Below are 20,761 nucleotides of genomic sequence, written 5' to 3'. Positions count from 1 at the left end.
ATCTGTAAAGGATAAATGGACACAAATCTGACATCAAGAATTACAAGACTGAAAAACTTGTAGGAGGACACTTTAACCTTCAAGGACATTCAATTAGTGACCCCAAAATAGCTTTTTTTTATTACAAAGGAACTTCAAGAACAAAGGAGAGAGAAATTGCTGAGATTGCAAGTTATTACAACACTCAAAACAATGGAATCCCCAGGATTTAACAGGGATATTGGTTTCTTTTCTCACTACATATGCTAGCCCTCATTCAGCCCTTACAAGTACATTTTTAACAATACCCTATAAGGCCCATAAATTCTCATTATATTTTTCATGTGAAGAATAAGAGTTGGTTCTTATATGCCACTTTTCTCTACCAGAAGGAGTCTCAGCTTACAATTGCCTTCCCTTTCCTCTCCCCACAACAGACACCGTGTGAGGTAGGTGAGGCTGAGAGAGCCCTGATATTACTACCTGGTCAGAACAGCTTTATCAGTGCTGTGGTCACCCAGCTAGCTGCATGTGGGGGAGCGGGGAATCAAACCTGGCTTGCCAGATTAGAAATCGGCACTCTTAACCACCACACCAAGCTGGCTCTTATTTGAAATAATAGATTTGAATAGTTGATTGTAACATAATGTAACATAACGGATGATAGATTGGTATGTATTTCTCTGTCTCTGTTTTCTAAAATTAATGTTTTCCGAAGACTTGCACTTAAAGAGGTGAAATCATCTTAACACCGCCCGTGGCGCCGCGGGCGGCGCCACGGACTAAATAAAGCTGTAAGACGTTCTGAGGCGGGATGTGTCCGGGATGAGGAAGGGTCCGAATTGGACCCTTCCTCATGACAGACAATCGGAGAGACCAATCGGCAGGCGCGAAGCGCCTGCCGATTGGTCCCTCTGATTCCCAGCCCCAGCAACTGCGAGCCGTGCGCAGCGCGGCTCGCAGTTGCTCCCAGCCTGACACGGCGAGAGGCGCTTCGCGCCTCTCGCAGCGTCAGGCTGCCGCCCAAGGGAGCCCCCGGCAGTCGCGCGGAGCGCGGCTGCCGAGGACTCCCTTCCCGGCGGCCTGATGCGGCGAGAGGCGCGAAGCGCCTCTCACCGCATCAGGCCGCCGCACGAGGGAGCCCCCGGCAGCCGCGCAGAGCGCGGCTACCGGGGGCTCCCTGCCCGGCGGCCTCAAGCGTTGGGAGGCGCGAAGCGCCTCCTGATGCGTCAGCCCGCCACAACGCTGTCTTCCGATCCGTTCCCCCCACGCTCCTGACCAACAGACCAGGGAGCCCCGGCTAGGGAGCTCTGTGCGGCTGCCGGAAGCTTCCTCGGGAGCCGGCCTGACGACGTGAGAGGCGCACCGGGTGCTGACGTACTGCCGCTGCTCAGCTGCTTGCTGAGACCTGACCACGCGGCCCTTCCTTCCTAGAGGAAACTGCCCCAAGAACGGTCCTTCGCCACGGAGGCGGAACACTCCTCGCGGGAAGCACAGCGGCGCTATCGGCGTGAGCCGATACCTTAAAATATTCCAGCGCCACCTTCTGTTACTTCCCCTGCAGCTCGCCCGTTGCCTCAATGGTGTCCCCCGGCGGATGACAGCCCGCTATCTGGAGAGCGACCGCCCCAGCTGCTGAAGCCGCAAGCAAACACGTACTTCCGGGTTTGGCCACAGCTGCCGCCCTGGTGTCGCCGAGCAGCCTCACTCAGGGGGGAGATGCCGGGCTGCCATCTTGGATTCCCACCGGGGTCAGAAGCTGTGCGTCAGGCCAATGCCCGAGGGAGCCCCCGGCAGTCGTGCTCCAGGGGCTCCCTTCCTCCCTTCGGCTTTTCCAACAAGCCCCACCCACGAGCGCGGTGGGCCCCCTCCCCAATCCCCTGCAAGGTAAACAGTGGTGGGCCAGCGGGGGAGGGAAGCCAGCGCCCGGCGGAGCTGCCACACTATAGCCCCAGCACGGAGCCCCATAACAACAATGCCCTGCCCACTGGCCTCCCCTCCGCGCTCACCTTCCCCGCCGCTTGCTCGCCTCGCCAAAGGGAGCAGGAAGGAGCTGGATCCAAAAGAGCCTCGCCTCTCGAGCAGCTTGCCAGGGAAGCGGATCATTGCAAACCCCCCCCCCCCCCGCAAAAAACTAACAACACCAGCCACCCACCCTCGAATGTCAGGGACTCCCCGGCAGCAGCATCAAGTGCGGGCTTCCTGCCGACCCAGCCCAGAGCTGTTCCCTGCAAATCTCCGTGCAGCCGGAGCAGCGTTTCTCGCCCCGCTTGGCTACGCTCTGGAAATCCGTGGGTTTTTTCCTCCACCTGCCTGCCTCCCTCTTCCCCCAGTGCTCCTTCTTTCTTTCATTCTCCTCCTTCCTTGATGTTGGACCCCAGGGCGGGAGTCAGGAGCCGCGGAAAGGGACGCTGCCTTCCGCCCCGCCCCCCCCCCCATGGAAGAGGAGAAGGCCACTGACCCCCCTGGAAGCTCCGTGCCCTGCAAAAGCCCCCAATTCAACTTTCTCCTGAATTTCTCAGCGACGACTAGAAGCCTGAGAATCCAAGCCCACCCCCCACCCCCTTTCCCGCATCCATGCACCGTTGGGAGGGGGGGGAAGGATAGGATTCTTTTTATTATGGTCGTTGTTTTTAGTGGCACGCTTCGAACTCCCCGATCTTTTTCTCCCCGGGAAACAAACCCTCGGTCGCCCTTCGCGTTCGTCTATGAATAATGTCGCGTCTGCCGGCCAGAATTGATCTTCACCTGGCCCTTTCTCCATGCAGCCTCCTATTGCCTTGGTTCACTTAGCTCGGGAGTTTAATTTCAACCAAGTTCCTTTTATTTGCTTTCAGGGCTGCTGCAGTCTTATCTACTCATGACTCTTAGCGTTTATCAGGACTTAAAAGTATTCAGATCATTTTAGGGATATTCGCCTGGGGTCTTAATAGGTGCATTGTTTGGCCCATCCCTGCCCTGCTGACCATGCAGATAGGTTCCAGTGGGCAATCAAGGTGCTCAGAAGCAGCAGAACTAATTTAGAGCCCAAGGGCACCTTTAAGACCAACCAAGTTTTCTGGGGGGGGGGGGGAGTTTCACATTTATTTGCAGTGTGCTCAGATGGGGAGATTTATTTATTCCAATCAACCTATTTATTTATTCGACTGTGAGTATCCTTGCCTAGCGCGCGCTGTATTTATCTTACAGCGGGCTTGATTACTAGTTAGAACATAACTTTCCTATGGTACATCATAATATTAGTATTCATGATAGAAAACTGATTCAATACTTTTATGAAGGTGAGGATATACTTGCTGATAAATGGGGAGACATTGTTTTACTTAATAGAGAGGATTACAGGGCAGAGGCACTGCAGCAATATTCAGGCATATAAAAATTACCTTCTGATCCTACTTTTAAGGTCAGCAATATAATTTAGACTGTTGTGAATGAGGTTCGGGCATTATCCTATATTTCAATAGCTGATTTTATTTTTCTTAAATTTTCAAGAACTTAAGTGTTTTACACTCATCCTAAAATCGACAAGGAGATTCTTCCTCCTCCATTTAGACGCATTATAAATTCTTTCAGCACGCTTCTTTTAGACTATAGACAAATACATGTCAAACTAATACATATATGTTTGTAGAATCCCTTGACAAAGCATTGGGAACTATTAACCAGATATTGTATTGAAGACTTGTGCGTCAACTTACTATGCTGCATTCGGCTAATTCATGCTTCCAGTGTCTTCTATTTTGGCTATTGTTCTTTATGGCAACAAAATGTGAGAACTAAAATTGCACTCTTGGGGTTCTCTGCTGAGCACCTACTGAGTATGGGATAAGATCAGGCCATAGAAACCGTTAAGCAGAGATTAACTGACTTAGAACGCCAACAAGATCTAGCTAATAACCCATCCTTCATTGCCAGCGAACCTAATATACAAAAAGTGTGTATTAAGCAGAAAAATGAGGAGTGGTTTAAAAAGTTTGGTTTATATCCTTTGTAATCACATAGTGCAGTCATAAGAATGCTGGACAAGAGCCATGTTAAAATCCTCATTGTGTCATGGATCCGTCTAAGTCAGCCTTTCTCAACTGACTTTACTGTTGAGAAACCATTGAAGCATTCTTTGGGGTTCAAGAAACCCCAAAAGTGATGCATTCATGCAGAATATGTTTGGGAAGCATAGCTGTGTCCACAACCACATGGGGCACCAATCCTTCCCACCCTCTCCAGGCCTATCAATGGCCATTTGGGGAGAGGGGAGCAGTTAGACATGACCATGTATGGTCATTTCACGCAATAAATGTTTAATGAGTTTAATAAATATATAAACAATTAATTAACTCCCACTGATTTCAGAAACCCCTCCAGGGCTGTCAGGAAAGCCTGGTCTAGGTAATCTGGGTCAGTCACCCTAACTTTCCTCCTCTAAATGTTGTGAGGATAAAATGAAGGGAAGAGACCATGCATGCTATCCTGAGCTCAATTCATAAAGGGTAGCATAAAAAACTAACTCGTGTATATTTTGTAAAGAATAAAAGTCAACATTGGCACTGAACATTACATGTTGCTTTTCTCCTTAGTTGAAAAAAAATGGCAATGAAAAATCCTGTAAAAGTGAGATACAAGCAAGCTAGCTTTAGTGTGTACGTTAACTTTTTCATGTCTCGGTTTGTATATTAAATTATGCTACCTGGCAGGTTCCATCAGTGTACCTCCTTGACAAGCTACCTTGTTATATTGTCATAATGCCATGTTTTTTATGTTACCCTATGAATCTGTGATCCTTATAAATCAGTCCTTCAGGTTTTTAGGTGATTAATAGCTAAAGCAGAGAAGAGTTCACTTTCATACCTTGTTTTTCTCTATCCTAACAAGTCTCAAAGCAGCTTATAATCACCTTTTTTCCTTCTCCCCTTGTGAGTTAGGTGGGGCTGACGGAACTGTGGTTTTTCAAGGTCAGGCTTCTTATGGAGGAGTGGGAAATCAGACCCAGTTCTCCAGATTACAGACTGCCGCTCTTAACCCCGCTCTGCAGATTACAGTCTCTCACCACACCACACTGGCTCTCTCTTAGGATTTTCAGTTGTCTTTTCTTTAAGCCACGGATCAAGAGTCTAAAAGCCTGTTTTTAAAAGTAGGAGAGGACAGTGTTCTGGGTACAGAAATTAGAACTGTTGAAGAATCACAAAAATAAAGCAGGAATAAATTTCAATTACTATAAGTCCCCAAAGCAAAATAAAAAATGTAAACATTTTTAAAACGTTATGACTCAGAGAATAAAGGTTTCTCATGCTTCATTCTTCTTGTTTTGTGTAATTTGATTATGTCTTCCATTCTCCACATGAGCCTCAGGGAAACGGGTCCAAAGCTGAATTTCTAATATGTGAATATAATAATAGAAAATAAATTAATCTAACGCATATTTCAAAATTTGAAAAGCTGGTGGAAATCCATTATTATTTTAATGGTTCAGTTCAGAATATTGGTAATTTAGCTTTAGTCTCCTGAGATGGTGTTTGGCAAGCTTGTATCTTTTTCGTTGTCACCTCTTGTCTTTCTGTAGTATACTGGAGATGCAGTCAGTATTTGATGATGATGGTAATTCTCACTTTTATTTGTTTGCAACTGATATTCACAAAAAGGAAAAATTATAGAGAGAAAACAGGCAAAAGTGGCAAACTAGAAAGAATATGCAGCCATTTAAATTGCATGTACTCATGCCATTTAAATTGCATGTACTAATGAAGGAAAGTAACAAAGAGAATGTTTTTATTAAGCGTGCTTTATAACATTATTGTTCTTCATATTAATAAGTCTGATATAAATGATCATAACTAGCTCTGAGCATTCAAGTTATTGAGCCATTTGAAAACAAAGAATGAGACTCTGTAAAAATAAAATTGCCATTCATGCTGTTGACCCAAGTGTATGGGCGAAGGTTGCCAGCTCTTGGAGATTTGTGGCATTTAGGAAAAGACCTTAGCTGGGTATAATGCCATAGAATCCACCTTCTAAAGCAGCCACTTTCTCCAGAGGCACAGATCTCTGTTGTCAGAAGACCAGTTGTTATTAATTCAAGGAGATCTAAGTACTCAAAATATGTATGGTTTGCTATTTATTGTTTCCAGGGTGTAAACTGCACGGAGCTTTTATTCCAACCCCAGATCGATTCAGTCCCTGCCCTCTACACAGAATGCAATTTCCATTTGGATTTTGGGCGATTTAAATTTTCCTTCTGCAGCAAGAAGGATTGATCCGGAGTGACCCTACCTTTATTGTACGATATCTCAGATTGCTGTTAATCCTCAATATCCAGACTGGGAAAGAAAGCTCCATGGTAGAGAACCTCTAATAGGCTACACCTGGTCATGTGACACACTTGCCTTAAAGGAGAAGCCCCTAATTTCTCTCAACTTCTGTCGGTCCTGGATTTTTCCTCCTTCCTCTGCCTTTTTTGATCCTCTCCCCCTCCCCTCCAAGAAAAGAAAGAGGCTCCCTGCCTGGCTCCTCTCCCCCCCCCTTCAAGAAAAGAAAGAAAGAGGCTTGGCTGCCCCCCATCTTCTGAGCCTCCCTAACCACGTGCAGAAGACTTTCCTGTTTCAATGGGGAGGAGGGGGGAGAGGAAGACCCGAGTTCAAAGCAATCTGAATTCAACAGGATTGACAATGGAATAAACAAAGTAAGTACAGACTCTGTACCTGGACAGGAAGAAACATCTCACTGGAAGAAGTTATGGTAATTTCTTTATGCAGATGAACTTCTAGGAGTTTTCTAGGAATAAACTTAGGGATGCCAGTCACCAGGTGGGACTCAGGGAACACTCAGAATGACAGGTCTTCTCCAGACTAAAGAGATTAATTCCACTGGAGAAAATGGTTTATTTGGACAGTGAACTCCATAGCATTATAGAATACTGATGTCGTCCCGCACCCCAAATCCTCCCAACCCATGACCCCACACCCCAAAGTCTCCAGATATTTCCCAACCCAGAGCAGGCAATCATAAATAAACTAGATGAACCCATTAGGACTTTTCTAGGAATAAACTACATAGTTGCTAACCATTCAGAGGCGATAAAAGTATTCTATGCAACTGGAGTTATTGGTTTCCAGTAGATATTCAGCTGGAGTTAACTTGGGAACGATAGGTCTGAATCACCCATAGACCTATTATGCACGGGGGGAATAACGCATATTCGGGGTGGAATGGCGGTGACTAAAATCACCGATAATGCACAGAGCCAGCTGCAACCGGCTGCAGCTTTGGTGCATGCCGCTGAAAACGCCGCGTTAGCGAAACGCGGAAGAAAGCGCAGTTTCCGGGTGACCGGGGAGCAACCAGAAATGGCGCCGGGATCGCCGCGTGCATAATCGGTTACTCTGGGTTTTGCCGCCGTCGCGCTCCATCCCGTGCATAACCGGTGTGCTTCGCATCTTCCCCCTCCGCGTTTTCCATGTGACCCGAAATCGCTGTTTCGGCGGCCGTGTGTAATGGGCCATATACTCACTTCCCACATTTCAGGGTTTTTAAAATTGTTTTAAAAAGTAAACATGGCATATAGAGCTTCTCAAACTGCTGATGGAATACAATTTGGTGTTTAGAGAACCCTGGACCTTTGAGTAGAACAGAGGTTGTGAACTACCTTTAATTTCTAATATTGTCAGTTTCACAGAGCATATTTATACATTGCTTGTGGGTGAAATGTCTCCGAAGAGTAAGATTTTTGTTGTCCTTGTTTTGTGTGGGTTCTTTCCTCCCCCCAATCCTGCAAGGCTCTGGAATATTATATTACCAAGTTCTCCCTAGGGTAAGTTATTGCCCTGAAGCCTTAATGATTAAATAAAAATGGTTTATTTAATCCTAGGAAGACTTAATGGCATCAAATGTTTACATAAATTCTCCAGCCCTAGAGAGCTATGAAATGTAATATACAAAAAAAGGAGAAAGATTTGAGTACCATATGGAAACTCTAAAATGCTCAATACTTTCAAGAGATGTAGTTCAGCAAAAAATGAGATAAATTCACTGTGTATCTATGCATTTAAATACAGAAGGAATATGGATTAAAATTTATTTTATGTGAAGTACATAGTCAGACATTAGAACTATGTGAAAGTCTTGGCTTCTAGAATGGAGCATGTGGTATTGAAGGGTTTATTCGGCTCAGGTGGTTAGTATTTAATAGGTACTGGGCTCCAGATATTTTCGTAGATTAAAAGCTGTATTGCTTCTTACAGAATCAGCCAAACCCTGAAGTGGACTGCTGTCTGATATGAACACAATTTTATACAACTACTGATGCAACTGTTTTTCTGGGTTTTTTTAGTGTGGTTTTGTTGGGGTTTTTCCCATTGCTTCGTTCCAAGGTGAAAGTAATTCAAAAGGATGATGATTCCACTGGATTTTCCCCCTTCTGCCCCTTGGAGGCCACTCCTCCACCATCCACATTGTGCAGCATGGTAAATCTCTCGTTATTGGTCAGTTTCACACAGGGTATGTTTTTTGAAATTATTCAGAGAGATTCTTTAAGTTGCATTTATTATGCGGTAGCCATCTTTGCTGCACATTTAGTATTTCTCCCCCCTTCAGTACTGCTAGGCTTTTAAAGTTAAACAGAAGCTTGGGTTAAGTGTATTGGCCATTCACTTTAGCGTTAATGTACCACCCAGTAATAATGCAGCGGGAAGCCAGGGAGGAAGATGCAGCTGACCTGGCACTGAGAGCCTTCAACCTCTCACCAGACCACAGGGGAACCCATTTCTAAAATGTTTCACTGTATGTCTTTCTTTCTCACACTTCCTTCTCCATACTTCTGCCTTTTGTGAGTGTCCTGTTGACCATTTATGCACTGGAGGTTTCATGCTGGGCTGCAGGATGGAGTTTTAGTCATGGCAGGTTGCCCCACCTCTTCCTGCACCCACACGGGGGAGCATTTGGCCTGGTGTTCCTCATTCACCCCTGATCTGTGCTTCTGCATGAGAGCTGGGGCAGTGAAGTTCTCAATGCATAAACGGTCGTTGTGAGTTCAAGGGGTTGGACTAGATGACCCAGGAGGTCCCTTCCAACTCTATGATTCTATTTTTAAACGTTTTTGTTTGAATGCTGGTAATTAATGTCTTCCGGCTTTAACTCACCTCAGGTAGGCAACACAATACCCCACTCCCCCAAGCTAAGGAATAAAGGAGAGCTGTGAACACTGCAATTATTACAGCAACCCTCCTAGCCCCTCTGAAAAAGCTTATCCCACCACAGATTCCCAAAGCAAGGAAAAGGGAAGCCCCTGCCAAAAAGCTCCTGTACAGCATCCAGAACCAGATCCTCTTCCAATCAAAAAGAGAATGATCCAAGGCTTTAACTGCAGCATTTGTCTAAAGCCCCAGGAAGAGGGAACCTCTTTGCAACTGGCATGGGACAGGGTTGGAGAGACAACTCGCTCACTCAGCAGGCCTTTCTGTAAAAACAACAATAATCATTATCTACAGAAAGCTCCAGCTTCCTTTCCCTGGACTCGGCTTCCTGCCCTCTTCCCCCCCCCCCCACAGCTGCAGTGCAGGCTGCTTGCTGAGCCCATCTCCCCTGCTATCATATTCATAGAATCATAGAATCATAGAGTTGGAAGGGGCCATACAGGCCATCTAGTCCAACCCCCTGCTCAACGCAGGATTAGCCCTATTACGGTGAGAGGGTAGGGGAAAAGAGTGATCACCACCTCTCTGCAAGGGCCAGGCTCAGCAGTGCCTCCCCAACCCACAGACAAGCAGTCTGACCACCAAAACAGCAGCAGCAGTAACAGTAGATTAAAAAGCACATGGTTTTCAGCAAGTGAATGCTGTCTTGAAATACAATTATGCACAAATGATGAGCATGTTAGTGCCAAGATGTATAACATTTTGTTGAAATTAGAGACAAAGAATATGAGAAAGACTGTATGGTAAAATGGGCAAAAAAATTTGGACATGATATACAAAAGGAAAATATGTGGATTGAAGGTCTTAAATTTCAGCTCTGATCTTAAGGAGAACTTTTATAAAATGATGTGTTTATAAAATAACCCAAAAGGTTGTAAACAAATGTACAACAATATGTCTAACATTTGTTGGACATGTGAACAACATGAAGTGACATTTTTTCTTCTTTGGTGGACTTGTAAGAAAACAAAAATATTTGGATACAAATACATGCTTTAATCCAGAAGATATTAAAGACCGATATACAAATTTATTTATTTATAATTACATTTATATATCGTGAGTTGCAGAAGTCTAGCCTGGAAGTGACCATTGCATCGACCATAGTGGCCAGATGTTCCAAGGACAGGTGGGGTGCTAGTAGCTGCGCTTGGTGAAGATGGATCCAGAGACATTCCTTTTGGTATTAATGGAGAAAGATTTTTAACAAAAATATAGAACTTTGTTTCTTTATATGATTGCAGAAGCAACACTGTTATTTGCTAAAAAATGGAAAAGCTAGTTACTACCGACAATTGAAGAATGGTTGACTTTCTGTGTGAGTCAAACAAAAATATGAATATACAGAATATGCAGGAAAATATGAATATATAGAAAAAAGAGTGTAATAGATAACAGCTTGATTTATAATAATCATGGATAAAATTAGAGACCTCTTTACTTCTTCCCCCCCCCCATCTTTTATTTATATTTTTCTTTGTTCTTATCTGTGTTCTATTTTAAAATTCAGAATAAATTTTTTATTGAAAATTAATGATGAAGTGAATAGTCAATAGATTTAACCTAAGCTTGTATATAAAAAAGAAAACTTTAAATGTCTAGCAATAATGAGAGGGGGGTAGTACTCTAAATGTTCTGAAAATATGGCTACCCAATAATCAATGCAGCTTGAAGAATCTCTCCCTACAGTTTCCAAAAACATACCCAGTATGAAATTGTCCAATAAGGAAAGTCCAGCCACATGGCACACATAAAAAAATCAGTGCTGTGACACTATCCACTTTCTCTCATTGGGGTTTAAAACATATAATCTCTGATTCCCAAGATAAAATTGGATTTTAAATAATGGCACAGATCAAATCAAACTGTGAGTGCGGAAAGAGCCTATGTTCTGTAGTAGTAAATCACAAATGATGTTTTGGGAATAGTTAGACTAGCTACCTATCCTTATATTCTTCATTGTACACTTAGTGTGAAGGTCCTTCTATGAATTATTCTTCATGTTCTTTCAGAAACTAGGAATTTCTGCATAGGGTTATTTTTTCAGTTGGTTCTGTCTTTGATTTATCTACCAGTTTCTCACACATTTTTGTGCATTTAGTTTTTGGTTCAGGTTTTTTGTTTTTTGGGGGTTTTTTTGCAATTCCTCAGTTTTTTTTCTGATCGTCTCTAAACCTTTTTAGCCCAATTTCCCCACCGCACCCCAGGAAGACCGCACCCCAGGAAGTCCGGCTTTCTCCTTGTACATAATGTTTCTGTCGGTTTTCTTTCAATATTTTAGGGCCATTTTAAAAGAAATAGGGGGAGAGTGCTGTGATGCCAGTGAAATATCATGGCCGCACCCTCCCTTGAAACTCCATTATTTAAGGAATATGCAAGGGGGAAATAAACTGACTTCACAACCATGAAAATGCATGGGGGAGGGCAGACATGTGGAACAATAATTCCCAAACCAATCCCCATGCTTTTGATTTGGCTGCCAAGAAAATCAGTAAGTTGAGCACATGGAAAAGGTCTTCATAAAAATACTAAACCTTAGAAGTTTAGGATCTGGCATGTAATACTAAGAATATTTGAATCATAAGCTGCAGAATTTTCATAGCAGTTCAGTGGATATTTGTTGTTGATTATTTTTCAATGGAGACATAGTTTGTTGGTACCATCCAAACCAGAGTTAGACCCTTCAAAGCACTTTGACTTAAACTCTATGATTCCATGTATGTGATCCTTCAGATTGTCCCAGTTCCACTGACTGTCCCACTGCTGGCATTGAACCCCCTCCCCCAAGCCCCGTTCAAAACCTTTTCTTCTGCTTATAGACATGCTTCTGGTATCTTGACCTCTTTGCTTCAATATGTCTTATATCGCCTTTACAGTTTTGCAATTCTTTCTTTCCCATAGCTCGTTCTACTCTTTATCCAACAACCTCTGATGAGTAAAAATTTCTAATAATAGGATATTTTAAATTGCTAATAAAGATCCAGCTTTAGCTGTGTTCATTAAGGTGTCATTAATTCTTTAATATTTATATTCTTTCATTTTCCTCTTGTATCTTCTATAATTGTTTTATAATGTTTCGATGTATCTCATTTACAGCACTTACAACACTTCTATAGCTTTATGGGTGTCACATAATATACATTAGCTCTGTATAAATATCTTTAACATTTACATTAATTGACATTAAAATTAACTTCCCTAAATGTTTGTGAACTGGCATGTGTTTTAACAAATCATTTTAACAAAAAAGATGAAAAAAACCCATCATTTTAGGTGGATTGCTTGAACATCTGAAATAGTCTTTTAAAGCATAAGCTAAATGCAGTACAAAATTGTAGCACTGAACATTTCACTTTACACGTTAACCTATATTCCTGCAAGACACTACCAGCTTTTCATCAACACAGTCTGTAGTGCTCTCCATAGTGGCACGCCACAAGCGGAGAAAAGTTGTACCGCATTAAGGCACTTGCGTGATAAATAGCGAGAAGCAGTTCAAGCTACAATAGATGCTCAAGCAATATTCCACGCATACTGTGCTTCTACATGATCTATTGACCCAAGTTTCATTTTAAAATATGGGGAAAGCATCTCCAAGATGCTGATCTTAATCTACCTTGAAGATGTCATAGACTCTTGTCAAGCTGCCATGTATGTTCTTGTGATGGAGAAGTCTTTCTTTTACAAGGTACACTCCTTGGTCAGATTTTGTGCCTGCCCAGAAAGTCAGGAAAAGATATCCTAGATTAGATCTTATACTGATATGACATATGTACATTTAGAAGCTGATGAGCTCTGTTTCAATTTAAGTCCCATGACATGTAGCTTTATATTGATACAATCACATGATTGTATTGAAATCACATGATAGTCCAACTTTCTGGCTTCCTCCCACATGAACATTCTCTTAAGAAACCCCAGGATGTAGACTTCGGCTGATTCTGAATTCTGGATTTGGTGTCGTCTAGCTTGCCATTCAATGTGGATTTCACTTTTTGGATTTCAGTTTTGACCATTTTGTCGTTACTTTTGCCAATATGCCATCTGACAATTCTAAGATATAGATCCTCTACTTTAATTTCAGTGGTAGCCAGAGAGGCTTTTGTCTTACATGGACTTGCCAGAGTATCTATGCTTGCCAGAACAGAGGCTGCTAAATTACAGAATGAGAAATTATAGATGCCGTAATCAGAAACTGAAAAATTCAGAGATGGAGTGAGTAGTGTTTATTAGCTATTGTATCATTTGCTTTGTATTCCTTCCCACCAGATTGGCACATACACCATGTAGAATTACTCTGTATTGCCAAGTATGTATTTCTCATCCATACATCTGCCGGTTTGTGGGAATGCCGGTAAATATGGAGGAATTTGTAGGGGAGAATCAGTGTATGGAAGGTGGGTGCTTAATAACTACTATGTTTGTTCTTTCTCTCATGACAATGCCCCCAGTTTATTTTCCTCACAGCTGACTTTCTCCAGGCACAAAGCCCAGCTAAGGGGAAAGCAGTTAAAAAGAAAAGCAGCCAGGAACAATTTACAGCACACAATTGGCACAAGAAATGAACACAAGACTCACATCCCACGAGCCATTTATTTCCTACAAAGCCCCACACCAACACACAGAACTCTCATTTTAGTATTTTGAAAACAAGCACCACACAGTGTTGGTATCTCATATTTGTCTCTGGTGAGCAAAGCTGCTAAAATTTCAGGAGTGTAGGCTGGAGACTACCATAACTGGGTGTGTTTGTGTATGTATTAAAGATAATCCCCATGTGTGGTGAGCACAGATTCAGCTGAAAACACATCACACTTGTTTCAGCAACCACCTAGAAAACATAACTGATAACACTAATAATAGCATTTATTTAACATGATGATAAAGTACGTTAAGTTCCAGAAGTAGTACATTATTTCAGTAAGAGAGCCAGTTCAGTGTAGTGATTAGGAGTGCAGACTTCTAAGTTGGCATGCTGGGTTCAATTCTGCACTCCTCCACATACAGCCAGCTGGGTGACCTTGAGCTCCCCACAGCACTGATAAAGCTGTTCTGACCAAGCAGTAATATCAGGGCTCTCTCAGCCTCACCCACTTCACAGGGTGCCTGTTGTTGGGAGAGGAAAGGGAAGGCGACTGTAAACTGCTTTGAGACTCCTTCGGGTAGAGAAAAGCGGCATGTAGGAACCAATTCTTCTTCTTCTTCTTCTTCTTCTTCTTCTTCTTCTTCTTCTTCTTCTTCTTCTAATCCCTATGATGAGCCTATAAGGTACATCAGTATCATTCTCATCCTCAAGGATAGATTCAAATGGGTAGCAGTGTTGGTCTGAAGTAGCACAATAAAATCAGAGTCCAAGAAAGATTTATTCAGGACGTGAGCTTTCGAGTGCAAGCACTCGAAGGCTCACGCCCTGAATAAATCTTTCTTGGTCTTAAAGGTGCTACTGGACTCTGATTTTATTATTCTCCTCCTCAGTTACAGGTGGGAGAGAGCACTGAGGATGAGGTACAGTGGCTTGCCGGCAGAGGAACGGACGATTTTGAGCATTGTCTGATTTTGAGCTGAGACATTCAGTACACTGAAACTCAATGCCAAAAAAAAAAACACAATTACATTAAAGAGTAGTAGTCCACAACCCACTTGAAATCGATGGTAAATCTCACATGATTTAAAGCAAATCAGGTTGAAGACTTGGGTGCAGGAATTATGGGTTTAGTCAAGATTTAAATCATAGGGTTTTCTTTCTACAGAATAATTCTGCTTGCCTTGGAATTTTATTTTTAACTTGGTCACAATAAATATAGGCTCTTGACTTATTAAGAAAAAGAATTGTGACATATGTCCCTAAGGGGGAACAAATCGTAGAGCAATAATAAAGAATTTCACTGACAGGTGAAAAGAAAAGAGCCAGTTGTCTCTGAGGATCTATAGTACAGTATAGTTATTGAAAGCTTTTTCTTTGGCTCCAGAAGCAGGATCTACATATGAATTTCTGTTACAGTGCCACATAAACTCAATAAAAACTTCCGAAGTCCACACTTCTATCGGGCAAATTTTTAATCCTTACACCACCAAAACTATACAGGTTACTATGGCAGTTTATTTTATGTCAACTTGAAGTGCATGGGCAAATGTTTCTTCAGCTAGGTTCTCATGGTATCATAGAATCATAGAGTTGGAAGGAACCTCCAGGTTCATCTAGTCCAACCCCTTGCACTATGCAGGACACTCACAACTTGTTCCACTGAGGAACCGCTCTAACTGTCAAGAACATTTTTTGAATGTTTAGCTGAAAATTGTTTTGAATTACTTTCAATCCATTCTGACTCATGTTCAGTGTATGGTCTACTAAGACCCCCAGAACCTTTTCACACATACTACTGCCAAGACAGGTCTCGCCCGTCCCTTTGTGATGCATTTGATTTTTCCTGCCTGATAGAAGAACTTTACATTTATCACTATTGAAATTTATTTTAGCCCAGTTTTCCAGCCTGTCAAGATCATCCTGTATTCTGATTCTGTCTCTTGGTGTGTTGGCTACCCCTCCCAGTTTAGTATCATCTGGAAATTTAGTAAGTACCCCCTCTATTCCTTTATCCAAATCATTGATGAATGTGTTGAACAACACAGGGCTCAGGACAGATCACTGAGGCACTCCACTCATCACTCCTCTCCAAGAAGATAATGAACAATTTACAAGCAGCCTTTGGGTGTGATCTGTCCACCAGTTCTCTATTCACCTAACAGTAATAGGATCCATACCACATTTTACCAACTTGTCAATAAGAGTATCATGCGGAACCTTATCAAAAGCCTTACTGAAATCAAGGTAAACAATGTCCACAGCATTCCCATGATCTAGCAAGGTAGTAACTTTCTCAAAGTAAGATATAAGGTTAGTCTGACATGACCTGTTCTTGAGAAAGCTATGCTGACTCTTAGTAATTACAGCCATGCGCTCTAGCTGCTCAAGGACCAACTGCTTGATGAATTATTCTGCAATTTTGGCAGCTATAGACATCACGCTGATGGGTCAGTAGTTACCGGGATCCTCCTTTTCTCCCTTCTTGAAGACATGGACATTTGCCTGCCTCCAATCTTCTGGTACTTCACCTGTTCTTCAAGAATAATGGACAGATGCTCAGAAATTATATCTGCAAGTTCTTTTAGTATCCTTGGATACAATTCATCTAGTTCAGAGGATTTGATTTCATTTAAAGAAACTAAATGTTTATGGACTACCCCTACAGTGATCCTAGGCCACAGCTCTCATCCCTCATCCCGTGAAATGATTTTGCCATGTTGAACACAATTCCCCTTACAAAAGAGGACTGAGAAGTAGAAATTGAGCAGTTTGGCTCTCTCATCATCACCTGATACAATGTCACTTTCTTGTCCCTGTAATCATAGATAGAATCATAGAATCATAGAGTTGGAAGGGGCCATACAGGCCATCTAGTCCAACCCCCTGCTCAATGCAGGATTATCCCTAAGCATCCTAAAGCATCCAAGAAAAGTGCGTATCCAACCTTTACTTGAAGACTGCCAGTGAGGGGGAGCTCACCATCTCCTTAGGCAGCCTATTCCACTGCTGAACTACTCTGACTGTGAAATTTTTTTCCTGATATCTAGCCTATATTGTTGTACTTGTAGTTTAAACCCATTACTGCGTGTCCTTTCCTCTGCAGCCAATGGGAACAGCATCCTGCCCTCCTCCAAGTGACAACCTTTCAAATACTTAAAGAGGGCTATCATGTCCCCTCTCAACCTCCTTTTCTCCAGGTTGAATATTCCCAAGTCCCTCAACCTACCTTCATAGGGCTTGGTCCCTTGGTAATGGTCCTACCATATTCCTCTTCTTACTTTGAATATAAAGAACCCTATTTGTTGTTTTTAGCATTTCTCGCTAGCCTAAGCTCATACTATGCTTTAACTTTTCTAACACTTTCCCAACAAGCATTGGTTATTTGTTTATATTCCTCCTTGGCTATAAGGTCCTCCTTCCATTTCCCAAATGAGTCTTTTTATTACTCAATTCTTTTGAAAGCTGTGTATGGAGCTATCGCGGTTTCTTTAGATTCCTCCCAGTTTTCCTTCTCAAGGGAATTCTCTGCAACTGTGCTTTCTGTATTTCACTTCTGAGAAACTCCCAACATTCTTGGACTTCCATCTCCCTAAGTTTTTCTGAACACAGAATTCCACCCGACATAGCTTTACATTTGTTAAAATTTGCTGTCCTGAAGTCCAGCCTGTATGTATGACTACATTCAGCTTTCTCTTCCCCAGGATCATAAAGTCCAAAATCACATGGTCACTACTACCAAGTGCACTCACAACTTTTACCTCATCAACCAGTTATACCTTATTTATTTATTTATTATATTTATATACTGCCCTCCCCGGAGGCTCAGGTGAGAATCAAGTCTAAAAAAGCCCCTGATTGCCCCTTCCACTTTCTGGGAAATGAAGTTGTCAGCAAGACAAGTAAAGAATTTATTGGACTTTTCCTTTTTAGCACAGCTGGTCTGCCAACAGGTAAATGGGTAATTGAAATCTCCCATGACCACTAGGTCCTGTCTCTCTGAGAACTTTGTTATCTGGTCTAGAAGCATCTCATCCAAGTCCTCCACCTGGCCTGGTGGTCTATAACAGATACCCACCAAAATACCACTATTATTTCCTACTCCATTTATTTTTACCCAAAGACTCTCAGCTGAATTCTCATGCTCAGACACATGTATTTCCTTACAAGTATATATATTCTTAACATATAGTGTTACACCTTCCTTTTCTTTATTTGTCTGTCCCTTTTAAATAAGTTCTATTAGTTCTATAAGTCCCTTAGTTCTATTATTCTAGTTGTGAGAGTTATCCCACCAGGTTCATGACTAGTTGTATGCTTAAAAACCTAGATTGCAATACATGTGTCAATAATGGACAGAAATCTTGCACATATTGTACATGGGCATGTCATTGTTTTAACAGGCCTATTAGTTCAAGGTTGACACATACATGCACATTCTGAGGATATTGATAGCCATGATCAAAATGAGTTATTAAAGATGCATTCCCTGGTTGTGCGTGCCACACAGAATATTTGAAATGCCTTATAATCAACTTGTCTTGGCATTAATAATTATATATTATACTATACATATGTACAATAATTTGCCCACTGAGGAAGGCCTTGGAGGCTGAAACTCATTTCATCATGTTTTAATGTGGTTCAAGGTTATCAACTTAGAGATATTGAATTGTATGTCCTGTTTTATTGGTTCAAAGCTAACACCCTAGATATAGTTTATCAAGTTACAAATCCTTCTTAGTCCAAATTTTCACTGCTTCCAGGGTGGAATATGTTTTTAAAGTAGAGTTTTACTTTACTTTGTACTCCTATATATGAGATCAGACTTTTTTGTAGTGATTCTTTGTCATTCTTTCTAATTAGATACACATAGTTATTTTCTGCAGGATGTATGAGAAGATAAAACGGAGGCAGGAAATCCATGCAAGGCCAACCTGGGATCCTTCAAGGAACGGTGGGTTTGTGGATTGATTAAACTCTCTCTTCTTCTGGGCTTGTCTTACATCTTTTAATGCCCTTTGTACAATGTATCCCACATGTTCATATAAAGGTGAGGAGGGAATGTTTGCTATATAATAGATTCTTGACTCTAAGTTTTTAATTAGGTGGCTCCAGCTTTCAAATGCCCTTATTAGCACAAGCTCTTTTCACTTCAGTATCAGCTTCTGTTATGAGAAGAGCCCTGACATTGCAGATGAGTTTCATATATGTTTGGAATATTCCCTCGGCTAAAGTTCAGTTTTAGATTAAATTATCTAAGAAAGTTTTCATTCTAAAGAAAGTGATATTCATCTTGAAATAATGTTTTAAAACATTAGAAGAGCAAATAATGTATGAAAAGGCTGAAATAGTCCGGATCAGTTGGTACCTCTTTACACACATGTATACATACCCCTTTATGGTAAGAATGTATGCTGCTAGTATCATGTGAATTTTTACTACATCAGGAAGTGACCAGTTGTACAACTCCTTCCCACCCAGATGATCTTTAAGTGGCAGGGAATATGCCAGTTGATGGCTGAGTAGTTCATATGTACTCTTCCGATATGTTGGATCATACCTTGAGGATGCATCTTCTGGGTGCATGAATAAAGGGCTTTTAGTTGGGAGCATAGTGTGCCCAGTATAAGGAAAGTAGTAAACTGTATTTGATGATAGAAGAACAATTCAGTCAACTCACGCCAACATTTGTACACAGTCAACCTTCCAAATATATTAAGCAGCCAATTTAATGGCATATTTTACTGTTGCTTTGTTCTGTGGTTTGGGTACCACAGTCCCTAGACTATGCCAGAGATGCATGACATCATTACTAATTCAAGTTGAAGGTAGACCAAAGCTTGGGAACTAAAGGAAGTTTGGTCAGGAAGTGTAGGATTTATGAGTCATGCCACTTGAATGTGCATGGTGTGAGCCATTCCTGATAATATCCAGCCAAACCACATTGTTTCTTTTGGAAGATTTGGCATGGGAACTACAATTCTGACTTCCCCACCCACCCGCCCTCCCTGGGCTTTATTTGTATTTACTAAAGTTTTCTCAGATGGTCACTTTTTTTTCATTTCCTGAGTCTTTATTTATTTAGCAGTTGTTAGTAAGAACAGAAAACCCTAAGGACACTAATGTTCTTATGGAAGGAGAATCAGCATTTTCCAGAGATCATCTCCTGTTTTCTGCATGAAAGGGAAATTTCTGTTTTGAGCCAGGCAGCCTCGCTTTGTAATTTGTTTTTCATGAGGTCAGACTTCTCTGTGCTGGCTCTTTGCCAGTCTTTGTAATTAAATGCACATGGCTCAGGTCCATTATTTTTTTCATTGGTCCATCAGCTTTAAGTTTTTCTTAGCAAAATACATTAATAAAATTAACATTTCCCAAATTGTATTATTATTGTGTTTGATTCTTCCAACTTCATGAAATGAATCCCTTCCAGTTTTTTTTTCAGACCTGATTATGGGGCTGGAACAACACTGATCACCCTGGTATATGGCCTACGTCAGGACAAGAACAGAGGGACTAAGGCCCCTCTGATTCTCTGGAGCTCTCCACCACTTTCAGTATAATTGATGATGGTATCTTTCTGAACTGACTTCCAGGGCTAGGACTGTGAGTCAGCATTTTGCAGGTCCTACCTGAAAGCTTTCAGAAGGCGTTGCTGGAGAATTGCTGCTTGGTCCCTTGACCTCCACCCTGTCTTTTCCTCCATGCTTTTTAACAATCACATGAAACCACTGGGTGAGATCAGCCAGAGAACGGGGCTGAGTTATTACCAATATGCTGATTTCACTCAGTTCTGGTTTGCACTTCAGCAGATAGGGGAAGAGTGTCCAGAAACTACAACTGGCATAGAATGCTGCAGTGAGAATGCTGACTGGAATAGGTCATAAAGACCATATGTCTTATGTATTGCACCATCAACACAAACTTCAGAATTGATTTTGTGTGTGTGTGTGTGTCTGTGTGTGTCTGTGTCAGTGTCTGTGTGTGCATGCACATGCATGCTGGAAAGACACCATGA

The 20,761-nt window shown here is 42.0% G+C and overlaps 1 protein-coding gene across 3 annotated transcripts in view; it reads right to left on the bottom strand.

The window, feature by feature from the left end:
• Positions 1 to 20,548, bottom strand: part of LOC143839614 (uncharacterized) — a 77,455-nt gene extending 56,907 nt beyond the window's left edge. Inside the window, exons 1-3 of one of the 3 annotated variants that reach the window (XR_013231785.1) lie at positions 20,376 to 20,548; positions 12,778 to 12,875; positions 5,447 to 5,598 (exon numbers count right to left, since the gene is read on the bottom strand). Coding sequence is in view for 1 of the 3 variants with exons in the window: in XM_077341850.1 (XP_077197965.1) it covers positions 20,376 to 20,449 (74 nt within the window). In the remaining 2 variants the exon portion in view is untranslated. Of the gene's footprint in view, positions 1 to 5,446; positions 5,599 to 12,777; positions 12,876 to 20,375 lie in introns of those variants that run through there. The other 2 variants (XR_013231786.1, XM_077341850.1) reach the window with 2 other exon arrangements.
• Positions 20,549 to 20,761: the final 213 nt, after the last annotated feature.

This window comes from Paroedura picta, chromosome 6, assembly GCF_049243985.1.
Source record: "Paroedura picta isolate Pp20150507F chromosome 6, Ppicta_v3.0, whole genome shotgun sequence".
Classification (NCBI taxonomy): Eukaryota; Metazoa; Chordata; class Lepidosauria; order Squamata; family Gekkonidae; genus Paroedura; species Paroedura picta.
The sequence above is the reverse complement of the archived record's forward strand: the minus strand, read 5'-3'. Positions and strand labels throughout refer to the sequence as shown.